The following is a 13,076-nucleotide window of genomic DNA, read 5'->3' as shown; positions in this document are numbered from 1 at the left end:
TATCAGAATGTTTATCCCACCTTTTCAATGAGCTCAATGCAGGCTGCCAGGTCCATACCAAAGTCAATGAACTCCCAGTCGATTCCCTCCTTTTTGTATTCTTCTTGTTCCAGCACGAACATGTGATGGTTGAAATACTGTTGCAGCTTCTCGTTGGTGAAGTTAATGCAGAGCTGCTCCATGCTGTTGAACTACAACAAGAACCCAGAATTCAACAAATAGGGAAGAGAGTGTATTTGACTGCGAGAGTCGAAACTTACATCAAATATCTCAAATCCAGCGATGTCCAACACGCCGATGAAGAACTGCCTCGGCTGCTTTGTGTCCAACATCTCATTGATCCGAATGACCATCCATAAGAACATCTTCTCATAGACAGATTTGGCCAGAGCACTGACTGCATTGGCGACCTTTTTATGATACAAAGTAGGTGAGAAAATACTGTGTGGGAAAAACAAAAAATATAATTACAGATAGGCTGTAAAGGAAAGTATACCAAGGAAATCTGGGCTTCTGGCACTTTATAATAATCTATATTAATGTTCAGGCTAGTGAGCCAGTTCATTAAGGGGACACTGACATCAGTGCAGGGTGATTTTGTACACTAAAAAAATGAAACATCACTATTGTTGGTGTTAAGGAATCCTCTTGTACTCCTTACTCCTAATAAACCCACTAACTTAGTGTTAGTATTAATTTGACCCGACTGAATGAAAATCAGTTGAGTTAACCTGCAAAAATACAATATTTCACTAAAAATAACACAAATGATTTAAGTAAACCCAAACTGTTTCCTTAACTCATTTGTGTGGAACCACTTTTTAAAGTAAATCCCCCCAAATTTTTTTGAGTGTAGTTTTTGCCAGATGATACATTTTTATTTGTCTGCTAATTACACAAGGACATAGTCTAAGAGCTGTTAGCTCAGTCACACTAGAGGAAACCAAATAGGTGGGTGTTACGTTCCCCTGAGGGGTCTAGGCAGTGAGGGGGAAGTAACAAAAAGTGTCCGGGTCAGAAAAAGGAGACAAGGAGGCATAAGGGTTAAATTAAAGAGTTTCATTAAAGTAGCTCAACTAAAAGAGACGGACAAGCCACTACCACCATTTAAGAAAACAAACAAAACTCAGGCATTGGTGTTGGCATCCTGTTGACTAGGAAAACTCAGTAGTTGCCCAGTGACTGTATTGGTGAAGGTTTGGAAATGGTTGACAAATTCATAAAAGCTGGCAAATGTTTCAATCAGTCTGAGTCAGTGTGCACCAATGAGTGCAACTCGTCTTCAATGTGTCTCCTAAAAGCAATATTGGACCAACTGACTGTATTATGGTTATATATGGTTATGCATCTGTCCTGCAGCATCTGTGTCACTGTGTATGGAAGAGTTTCTGTTTCAGGACTACGGTGTTCTGGCTTGACTATAAATAATAGTTTATGTATGTAGAAAACAGCAGATTTGATATTTTTGCACATTTATCATAGTTAATTATCAAATTACCACAAACAGATTGCATAAAAATTACAAGCTGATATTCAATCACACACAGATTCGTCTTACTGCCATTTTAAATTCATTATACAAGGTTGCAATAATTTTGTGCAGCAGTCTCCAGCCACCGTTTAGCATAACTGTATGATTGGGGAGAATTACACTAACATTATGACATTTTAATACATGGCAATGACATCACTGTGGCTGGACTTTAAAGGAATTGTTTATGTGGTCTGCAAGAAGCTTATTTTGAGTTCCTTTATAAGGACTCAGTCTTTGACAGGTGCTGATTGACTTAAATGTCAGACTCGGAAAGCAGTTCTGCTCGAGCAAAGACCAATTAATGTTGTTTTTGATGGGGCTTTGAGACTTTTTACTTTAGTAAATTGGCATCCAACTGCAGTCCATCTCACCTGCGCTGCTCTTCTTTTCTTGCTATTTTGCATGTATATAGAAAGGTGCCCAAGCAAACAAATGCAGGAAGATTATGCCAACAAAAAAGCTGTATTCTGTCTAAGCCTTTGAATCCGCATTATGTATTTCTTACACAGAGAAATGTGAGTCCTTGACAGTCTAGTTAGTACAACTGTTGCAATCATTAGTTGCTATTTATCTTAGACTGGAAAATGTTATCAGTATTTTTAATTCCACCTAGGGGCCTAACAAGTGAGGCAGACAACTCTATCTGCCAAAACAAGAGATTTTATTATTAAGCTCTGAAGCTTATCCCTGATTCAGCAAAGTAGTGGAAATGAACTTCACAGGGATGATCAAACACCAAATCTCCCTGATTAGGTGGAATAATGGGAACCAGTGAACATGTTACCAGCACCTAACAGGATTCATCACATTAAAGTCCATTAGAAGTCTTCGTACTGTGAGTTTTACATACTTTTAATTTTGTCATTGGGTTTTATCTTGGAGTCCTTGGAGGTGACAGCTCTTATGAAACATTCATGCCCTTCACACAGATCTGACTCTGATCACAGGATTTGTTTTCCAGCTGATGTGAGGAGGATAGCGACAACACTTCTCTTTGCATCACCCTCTGGTGCAATCATTTAAACTATCAGTCCAAGCTATCGCGCTTTAAGAGTCTTTATGCTGTTACTGTACCTGAGGGACTGTCTGGCCTTTGGTGACATATTCATTCCCCACCTTCACTCTGGGGTAGCAGAGTCCTTTCAGCAGGTCAGCAGAGTTCAGCCCCATGAGGAAGGCGACTTTGTCTGCCACTGAGAGACAAAAGGACTTCTTTGACATAAAGACATTCAGGGTGTGTTTATCGATAATGAAAAGGCAGAAGGACTCACCCTCGGTGCCATCGGGCTCGGCCTGCTCCTCACGCTGCTTCTGCTTGAACTTCATGTTCCCATAATGTATCACAGCGCCAGTCAGTTTGTAGATGGAGACTTTTTCTTCGCTGCTGAAGCCCAGGATGTCGATGGCAGTCTGTGAAACATGACAAATAATGAGCTAAAGTTTAAATTTGTACATCATTGCAAATGATTAGAACTGCAGAGCTGACTCACGTCCGTGGCCACCAGCTCTTCTATGTCATTGATGCTGGCCACAGAAATCTGGCCCTGACTGATCATGGGGAAGTCATACGGGTTTGTTGTTATGAGGAGCATTTCTGAGGAGAAACAGAACATTTCTTATAAAAATGTCTTAAAGTTAAATCATACTTTAAGAGCTAATATGCTCACAGTACCTATAAGCTCTGGCTTGTGCCCGGTCAGTATCTGATAGAAGATGTGGTAGCTCCTCTCTTCAGACAACTGGAAAGTCACTCTGGACTTTTCCAGCAGATCTACATGAATTTACAGGAAATAATTAACAATCCCAACCATCTAATACATGTTGTTTAGATAGCATGTACATATGTTTGCAACTCATTTAACTGTTCCTCAAATTAAATCTTTTTTTTGTCTTTGCTTTGTTTTATCATATTTTGACTTCTTTAAATGACCTTAAGTCATTGTAAAGCTATGCAGGTTTTTATGTTTTTGTCTATTGTGTTCAGTGTTGGTCAAGTTACTTGAAAAAAGTAATCAGTAACTAATTACTGATTACTTCCCCAAAAAAGTAATCCCATTACTTTACTGATTACTTATTTTCATAAGTAATTAATTACTTAGTTACTTAGTTACTTTTTAAAAACACGATTTACAACCTGAATAGGTGATAAAGTGATAGATCTTTCAGCCCAATTCTACTTTTTCTGCATAATCCATCATACAAAATGTAATCAAATGGAAAAGTCTCTTTTTAAAACTTGTTTTATTAGTTTTAATCTTTTAACTTTATGCATCAGGCAAAAATTTAATTATCTGCAACATTCTCTGACTGGAAGAAATTTGTTTAATATTTAAACTTTCTGCACATTCCAGCACATAAAATAAAATATTTTTTGTGTTTACACTCACTCTTTCAAATAGATGCAAGTAAAACACAGCAGAAAATAAATAAAGTCAAAGACTAGCGGTCCTGTTGCTCTATTTTCACCTGTAAAGCAGGAGTGGGGTAGGCGGAGGTTTACCCTGGTGCAGGTGTGCAGCGGTCAGTGGAAGAATCCGTGAGTTTCTCTGTGAGTTTCCCATTACGTCGTAGCTACTCGGTGCTTGCTCGGAAGTTTAGGGGTTTTTTCGCTGTAAAAAGAAGTTTTCTTCCCACGCACAACGGACACTAATGTTTTTGTCACTTTTTACGGAATCAAACTCAAAGTAAGGTCAGTACTTCCACGCTTTAAACGCTGCACGCTCATACTCTCTCTGCACTTGATATATGATCCATTGTTGATCTGCACACAGCTGTTGTCACGAACGCCGCACTCGCTTACGTCACTGTCATGAGACATTCTCGCAAAAAAATCACGGTTTTAGCAACGCAGTAACGCAGCGTTCCTACGGGAAAGTAACGGTAATCTAATTACCGTTTTTGCAATAGTAATCCCTTACTTTACTCGTTACTTGAAAAAAGTAATCGGATTACAGTAACGCATTACTAGTAACGCACATTGAGATTGCATGTAGTTAAATGTGCTATACAAATAAAATTGCCATTATATGAGGATGAATCAATTACGTAAAAGCAAACTTACACGTTTCTATATCAGCAGAAGACAGTTTTCCTGTAGTTCCGAAGTGAATTCTGATAAATTTGCCCTGTAAAAATATAAAGTCTGTGAAAACCCTCAAAGAAAACATAATACAAATGTCATCCACCAAAACCCACCAAACAATTAAATTACACATCTTTCACTATTCGGTTTTCGCTGATTTAAAAACGTACAAATCTTGAGGAGTTGTCGTTCCTCACAGTCTTGGCATTCCCAAAGGCTTCCAGCAGGGGATTCGCTGAAATGATTTGATCTTCCAGCGTCCCCTGAAAAACAAGACCAGCACCATGTTTGGGATTTGGTATGAAATCCAGGCTTCGGATCATGAGCTGGATTCTTGTCTCACTATCACTACCTGGATTTTTCCAGCAGAGTGATCCTTCTTGTCACCACCGGACACTGCGATTGTCGCAAAGTACTGGATGACACGCTTGGTGTTGACGGTCTTCCCTGCACCAGATTCTCCACTGTGAACACAGAATATAATACAATTGAAGTCGGTCAATAAAAGCACTTCATTTTGTAATGTTTGGGAATATGAGGCTCGTTTTTAGCTTCCATGCTCAGACTCACGTAATCAGGACAGACTGGTTCTCACGATCTGTTGGGGAGAACATAAATATAGTCGTACTTCAGTACAAATTTGTACGAAACAGCCATGTGAACTGCTGGTTTGTCTTTAATAATCTTCTAAAAGCTCACAGAAAGTCTTTATCTTTCTCACCTGTAAGCATATTTTGATACGCATTATCAGAAACAGAGAAAATGTGTGGCGGGGCCTCCATGCGCTTTTTCCCCCTGTAGGCTGCCACCACCTGTGGGTCATAAACTGGCAGCCACTTGTAAGGGTTCACAGTGACACAGAAGAGCCCAGAGTAGGTCTGCAGAGGAGAATATAAGTGGGACAAATCAGCGAGTCATACAGAGAGCGAGAATGTCGTTTATTACTTACATAAATCATCCACGCCGCATAACGATCTTTGAGGTTAAACAGCACAGAGGGCTCGTTGAGGTGCGTCATCATGGCCATGTCCTCGATCTTGTCGTACTTTGGAGGATTCATGGGAAGACAATCTTCGTCCTTAACTGTTACAGTCTGTAAGAGTGGATGGAGAAGAGAAAAGCAAAATATTTTATTTTATTTTATTAGCTGCTACCAGTGTTGGGAAGGTTACTTTTAAAATGTATTCCACTACAGAATACAGAATACATGCCCCAAAATGTATTCTGTAACGTATTCCGTTACGTTACTCAATGAGAGTAACGTATTCTGAATACTTTGGATTACTTAATATATTATCATGCTGTTTACAACTACATGAATGTACTATTGCTGTGATTTATTACTGTTACTGAAGGTCCGCGGCTCCGAACCGTAGTAAAGGGACCTCTGGCTAATACGGTGGGTTCCGTGTTGGGCTCGTAGCTGAAAACTAGCTTTACTTTGTTGTCTGGGTCACTTCGCTAGCGAGAGACAGAGAGAGGCGTTGAAAGGCTGCTCCAACAGAACTTATTGTTTTTGGAGGAAAACACGAACACGGTGTACAGTCGAGTCTTAATAGCTTACTTACAACTGGGCTCGTCAGGCGCTCTTCTTGGCTGCAGTGGTTATTATTATATTTACAAGCTTCCAGCTCCCGTTTTGGCTCGATGACAGCTCGTACTTTTCCTTTTTCTCCCTCCCTCGCTCACAGACACATAACGTGTACGGCAGTCCATTCTCCCTGCAGCACGGACTACACTGCCTATGATGCTACATTCTTTAGAGCTATACCTGTAGCATTCTGCCTATTAGCTTAGCACAACAACAACTGCGCTCTCTCACCCAGGAAACACGCAGAGAGCGAGAGCGTAACCCTGTAACCATGGCAACTGTAACGCTGCCGCCTGGAACAACAGAACGTAGCTGTCAAACAAAACCCAAACAGTCCTGACCCGCCACAATATGAAACAGGGAAGTACCGCCGTGTAATCCATTTATTTCAACAAAGTAACTGTATTCTAAATACCACCTTTTTAAACGGTAACTGTAACGGAATACAGTTACTCATATTTTGTATTTGTATTTGTATTAAATACGTAACGGCGGTACATGTATTCCGTTACTCCCCAACACTGGCTGCTACTGAGCTGGGCTTCGTTTGCTTCTGTTGTAGTTGTGTTTTGATTGTATGTGATTATATCTGAAAAATAGCCAAAGTTATTCTTGTGCTATTAGTCTGTGAGGTTCATTATGTTCTAATTTTTAACAAATGATATCTCTCAGTGGGCACACGTGGCATAAACTACCTCTGCCTGGTGTGTTTATGCTCTGACACAGTGGAAAAACCACCCAAAAACGGCTAAATCATTTGCTAAATGTGATTAAAATTTGGTATCATGTGAGAAAAACTTCAAAGAAAAAGATTTTCTTATAACCTGGAAGAGCAGAAGAACATTTCTGCTTTAGGTTTATCATCTAAATGCGCATGTTTTCCTTTTCACTCTGAACAGGAGATTATTTCTTTAAATATCTGCAGCTGAGAAGTTTTGCAGAAGCACAAGATGAACTCGGAAGACCTCGGTTTGTGTTTGCAAAGACAACAAAGGACAGTTCAAACTAAAATGTCAGCAGAGGATTGGAAATCAGACGGCGATGGTAGCTGAAAGATGAAAACATTTTAAAAGAAAATCTAACAAAACTGAAACTTTTTTCTATCTGCTTTGTATCCAGAAGGACGCAGCATACAAATCAGCAAACATTAACGAACATTTACTGTTTTTTAAAAAAGATTATGACACTATTTTGGGGAAAATGCTCATAGACAAAATGTTACACACTGGATAAGACAAATAATTTCAAACTCTCCTCTAAAAAATGACATTTTATTAGCTTTACGTAAATGTATGTTTATGTAATAGATGTATACATATTGCCACATTTGGATTTACGTGTTGCTGGTTTGTTCATCTTTGACCTTAACCTTTTTCAGAATTGGACTAAGTGGTACTGACCTTTGGGAACCTCCTCACTCCAACCCTCGCTACCCTTACCCCTCCATCTTTGTTCTATCTCAAGAAGTTTTGACCTTTCTTTACTATTGTTTCCCTCCTTCCCCTGCAGGAGTGATGGAGGGAGATGAGGATGCGTGATACACTGAATGCATTACCCACGTCTATCCGCACAACCTTTTCTCTCTTCTGTTATTTCTTTTCCTTCTTCTCTCTTTCTCTCTCCTCTAACTGCTTTGGTGGAGCAACATGTGGTGCAGAGGGCTTGAAAAGTGTCACGCACGCTGGCCGTGCATTGACTTTGTCTTTGTGCTCCAAAACAAATTGTCTGAAATAACTTCAGTGACCCTTCCTGAGACAGGAAGAGACTGAACAGGCTGATCTGGAGGGCCAGCTCTGGTCTAGGATGCCCTCTGGACCCAGTGGAGGTGGTGAGTGACAGGAGAATGGTGGCTACGCTGTCATCCCCGTTGGACAACATCTCCCATCCCATGCAGGAGACTCTGACAGCACTGAGCAGCTCCTTTAGTGGCAGCTGCAGCACCCACGATGTGGGACGGAGAGATTTTGGAGGTCTTTCCTTCTAACGTCTGTCAGACGCCACAATAAAGACTTTGCAGATGACCACACATGCGCAGACAGACACACACATGCACATCCAATACACCATGGTAGTCTCGCTGATGTGCAATATTACCAAGTGCAATTTTTCTGATACAACATAGTATTTTATTCTGTTTTATCTCATTCTATTCTATAGATTCTTAATTTTTGCTGCTCTTAACTTTGTACTCTCCACTTTCTGCCGTGACCAAAGAATTTCCCACAAGTGGAACTAATAAAGGTTTATCTTATCTTAAAACTCTAACCCTGGCCCTGGACAGTCAGACTATGTAATTTCTCTTCTTACTCAGTTGTTTTCCAAAGTCTTGGCAATCAGGAAACAAGGAAAACAGTATTTACAGCTGACACACAACGACTAATTTTGGCCTTTTCCTTCATGGATTAAGGTTAGAGTTGCCACCTATGATGACGACACGTGCACAAATATTCACCTCATCAGCTTCGGTCTTCACGGTGACTTGGCCACCTTCTCTGCTCTGGACGACACCTTTGATGTACAGCTCCTTGGGTTCGGGCACGAAGCAGGCTGTTCTGGCATCAAACGGACGGTTCTGAGCCTCAATTCGCTCTTTCTCAGGTTTCCGGAGATAGACGGCTGCCGGCCCATACTGGGCCATCTCAGCATCGGTGCTCATGATGATATCTGAATTTTTAAAAGAAAAAAGGAACGTCAGGAAATTAAAAATAGTTTGCGGGAGAATGACTGTATTTTCTCACCCACCAGGTATCTAGACCCAGTTCAGTTAAAACAAGGGCAACAAGTGATTAAAAAAAACAAATGCAGTCCTGAGTCAGCACTGTTGACAAGGACCAGAAGAGTAGATGGATGGTTCCAGCAGGAGGTCGAAACTCCTTTTATCGAGATGCTGCTGAAGCAAACCGGATGCTCCAAACTTGGCAATGTCACTCTGTCCAAATGTCAATCTCTCTGCATTATCGATCTCTGCTTGACACTTAAATATGGCACAGGATCTCGCTGTGGTAATAAGAACATGTCAGCAGCAGCAGGTGATGATCCTCGAGAACTATTTTTACATGCCTTCCATACTGTCGAGACCTGTCTCGGCTCCATCTGCAGGACGCGCGTCACATATAACGCACGATGAATCTCTTAATCGGGTAATTCAGCGTGACAGCTTTGATTTGGAGTGGGAGAATTTGTCATTGTATTTATTAATGGGCATAAACCGGACATAAACATTGTCTGCATGATGTATTGTGACTTTCACGTTCATACTGGACTCAAGGACCAGCTGCTCATTCACCTCCAAAGCACCTTGTTTGGATTAACTGGCTTAAAGTCAAGAGAGATTAAAGAACACTGTGATTTCTCCTTTTATCATATTTCATCACATTCCATTCTTTTAAAGTACACTCCATGCATGTGCATCAAAGTAATCTATGATCTCAGTAGCATTAATAGTCTGTATTTATATAGCGCTTTACTAGTCCCTAAGGACCCCAAAGCGCTTTACATATCCAGTCATCCACCCATTCACACACTGGTGATGGCAGCTACATAGTAGCCACAGCCACCCTGGGGCGCACTGACAGAGGCGAGGCTGCCGGACACTGGCGCCACCCGGCCCTCTGACCACCACCAGTAGGCAACGGGTGAAGTGTCTTGCCCAAGGACACAACGACCGAGACTGCCGGAGCCGGGGCTCGAACCGGCAACCTTCCGATTACAAGACGAACGCCCAACTCTTGAGCCACGATCACCCCCCATTGACCATCACATCACTATATCTTCAGTGTAAGACTAGCAAATACTGATATATTCTAGCAAAAGGTCAAAAATATGGCTTTCTAAATGGTATATTATCTGTTTTTGCACTCTATCAAATTTACATGTGCCATTAATACATATAAAATACTTTTCAAAGGTTATCATGTCATTCTTGTCATGCCTGTTCAATGTTGTCACTTTGCATTCCAAAAATGTTTTATTTGTACCAGTATACTTTTGCATACTACAGAACTGGAGAGCAAGGCGGGTTAATGCTTGTTATTTTATATGCACTAAATAAAAGTTTATCGAGTACGGAGCCCCGCAGGGGACATGGGGGAAAAAAAAATTAAGACGGACTTTTGCGAGATCTCGCAAAAGTTGAATTCTAACAATGGCGGCAGCTACTTTTTTTTTTTCTCAAACCTTTATTTAAACATCAGTACAATACAAACTTGAATTAAACAGTTGGCGGCAGCTACTTAGTTGTAATATTACTCTTTCTCGGTCACAAAATACACTTTTAAGATATTTTGAGGCGTGAATGTAGTTGTGTAAACGTCAGATACCTGCTCGGTTTACAAGACATCACATATTTGCTAAAGAGCTCCAACGTTTTCGGAGATCTGACACCCACTAGCTCGAAGCTAACGGGAGGTCGAGACCTACTACAGCCAGGAGGAACACCGCTTTCCCGGCACATCGTGACTCGACCTCCCGGTCGGCTTCGAGCTGGCGGCCTCCGAAGAATGCAGCTAAAACTTTTGCGAGATCCCGAGTTTGTTTTGCGAGATCTCGCAAAAGTTTTTGCGAGATCTCGCAAAAGTCCGTCTTAATTTTTTTTTTCTCCCATGTCCCCTACGGGGCTCCGTAATCAAGCATCACCTGATAGAAAAAACAGCTTATAATTAAAGAAAAAGTCAAACAAAAATGTAATTAATAACCCAGAGACAATTATTATTGATTAATAATTAATAATAATTATACATTTAAATCATTTTTGTATATACCTTAATACAAACATATTGGCAGGCATTGGTTTCTGGTTCTAACTCAGTGGCACTGTGCTTTATGCTTAAATTATTCACATTTAGATGCTTCTTGGCCTGGATGACTCCTAAAGTTGGTGACAGTCAGCCACCTTGGGGGAACGTGTCTGCTTTGTCTGCTTTGATTACAAGTTAACACATAACAGAGTTCAGCGAATGCCTCACTGAAGGCCGTGTGAACATCACAGGCGTATGGAAATACACGGTGCCACATTTAGACTAAGCATGGGAGAGTGTCTGTAATTTAATATGTCGTCATATTAGAGGGAGAAGTGCGCGGGAGCAGGTGTGAACAGCAGCTTGTCAGCTTGAAAATATATCACATCTACTCTTACGGTCAAGCAGTATGGAAGAATGTATGTTTACAGGCTTTGTAATAATAACGATAATAGCAAATTAAATTAACTGAAGTGTCAAATATGAACACATAAATCTGATAAACAGTCAGCTTTGTCTTATATAATTTAAATGAGGCATTTTTCTTGATTCATATTTATGGTGAGATGTTGCATTTTACTCTCCAGAAAGAGCCCGTTTTGATTTTTAATGCATAATAGGACCTAACAGTGGGTCCAAGGATCTCATCCCGATACCTGATGGCAGTGAGGGTGCTGTTGGAAGGCCTGCAGAGTCCCTCCATGGATTTACTTCCCCGACCGACATTGACCCACCACCAAACCAGTCATGCCCAACAATGTTCTCCAGACCCAGCAGAGGCACCAGTTGTGGACCTGCCAATTCTGGTATTCTATGGCAAATGCCAATCAGACTTCAAGTGCCAGGCAGTTAACACAAACCCAATACAGGATGTCAGACCAGTCTGCCTCCGATTGTCTGGTCAGAGACTTTCCCACTGTGGCCTGATGGAGGGTTAAGGGCCTTCGATGACCCTGTCCGGCTAAAGTAGCTGCCAGTTTCCTGGAATCTCCTCCGTGCTCTCAGGACTGCGCTGGAAGACACAGCAAACCTTCTGGCAATGACACGTGCAGGAGTTGAACTATCTGTCCAACCTTCGTAAGGTCTAGGTATTGCCTCGTGCTACCAGTAGTGGCATTGACAGGAAAGCACTGAGAATACAATCAGAAAAGATCATGAGGGAATAAACGTCAGTGGCCTCCACCTGTAAAACCATTCCTGTTTTAGGGCTTGTCTCTTTCCCTTCAGAGCACATGTTGCTAATTTCATTAACACCAAAGCAGCTGAAACTAATTAACACCCCCCTCAGCTACATAACTGACCCAATGCTACACAAAATGTCTTTCTTTAATTTTTTTAAGCAGCATATATTTTTCTCATCTCTCAAATTTCTCATCTCTGTGAATTTTAATGAAAAGTATCCCACTGTTTCTCAGACCCTGAACGAAAAATCACTGTTATTAAATGTTGATTATCACTGTCTTAAAAATATGGATTTCGAAAACTATATAATGTTTATTATGACAGTCATAAGGCCTCTCAACGCTTAGACCACAAACTGAACAAGTTTTTAATGATTAGTTTTTGTGTCTTTGTCACTGTTTTTTGTCTCTTTATGTCCTTGTTTTAAATATCTGTAGAAACCTCTGATTGAGTATCCAGCAACAGTTTTAAGCTGCTGCTCCTGCGCTCGAGGTGAATGAATAATCCCACAGTGTGACTAAAATACTGATGAGCTGGTGGACACTCTTTGCCCCGTATGTCCACTTAGCATCCTGTTTCTCTCAGTGCAAACAAGTTGTCAGCTCTTCACGTTCTCCTCCTCCTCTCTTGGAGGTTACCTTCAGCACTTGTATGTAACCCTCCTGTGCTCAAAGTCACACATGTGCAGCGGTAATTCCAGCCCTGCTTCACACGGATTTCTACGAATGTCATGACCATAGCAGCTGCTGCTGGTCACTGCGGTGCTGACAGGAGGGGAAAAAAGTGGATTTTCGTGCGGCCAAATTAGCTGCTTTTCTGCAATGACTGATTTTCAGGCCTGTGGCGTTCAGGGCTTTTATCTCAGCACTCTGCTTTTCTGCTGTAGCTGTGAGCCGATAATAATGTTACAGTTGAACTGGTGAGTGTCTGCAGTGCTAATGAGCAGCTTTT

The 13,076-nt window shown here is 41.1% G+C and overlaps 1 protein-coding gene across 2 annotated transcripts in view; it reads right to left on the bottom strand.

Annotated features, from left to right (window-relative positions):
* The window catches only part of LOC146519494 (myosin heavy chain, fast skeletal muscle-like), a 62,240-nt gene that overhangs the window by 17,337 nt on the left and 31,827 nt on the right, over window positions 1-13,076 (bottom strand). Inside the window, exons 1-13 of one of the 2 annotated variants that reach the window (XM_085158172.1) lie at window positions 8,660-12,994; window positions 5,566-5,709; window positions 5,338-5,494; window positions 5,187-5,214; window positions 4,969-5,080; window positions 4,787-4,879; window positions 4,596-4,659; window positions 3,207-3,305; window positions 3,025-3,128; window positions 2,806-2,944; window positions 2,609-2,727; window positions 261-410; window positions 21-191 (exon numbers count right to left, since the gene is read on the bottom strand). In XM_085158172.1, coding sequence (XP_085014298.1) covers window positions 21-191; window positions 261-410; window positions 2,609-2,727; window positions 2,806-2,944; window positions 3,025-3,128; window positions 3,207-3,305; window positions 4,596-4,659; window positions 4,787-4,879; window positions 4,969-5,080; window positions 5,187-5,214; window positions 5,338-5,494; window positions 5,566-5,709; window positions 8,660-8,863 — 1,584 coding nt within the window. In that variant the 5' untranslated portion in view covers window positions 8,864-12,994. Of the gene's footprint in view, window positions 1-20; window positions 192-260; window positions 411-2,608; window positions 2,728-2,805; window positions 2,945-3,024; window positions 3,129-3,206; window positions 3,306-4,595; window positions 4,660-4,786; window positions 4,880-4,968; window positions 5,081-5,186; window positions 5,215-5,337; window positions 5,495-5,565; window positions 5,710-8,659; window positions 12,995-13,076 lie in introns of those variants that run through there. The other variant, XM_085158171.1, reaches the window with a different exon arrangement.

The sequence above is a fragment of the Neolamprologus multifasciatus genome, chromosome 4 (assembly GCF_963576455.1).
Source record: "Neolamprologus multifasciatus chromosome 4, fNeoMul1.2, whole genome shotgun sequence".
Taxonomy (NCBI): Eukaryota; Metazoa; Chordata; class Actinopteri; order Cichliformes; family Cichlidae; genus Neolamprologus; species Neolamprologus multifasciatus.
This window is presented reverse-complemented; position numbering and strand designations above follow the sequence as displayed.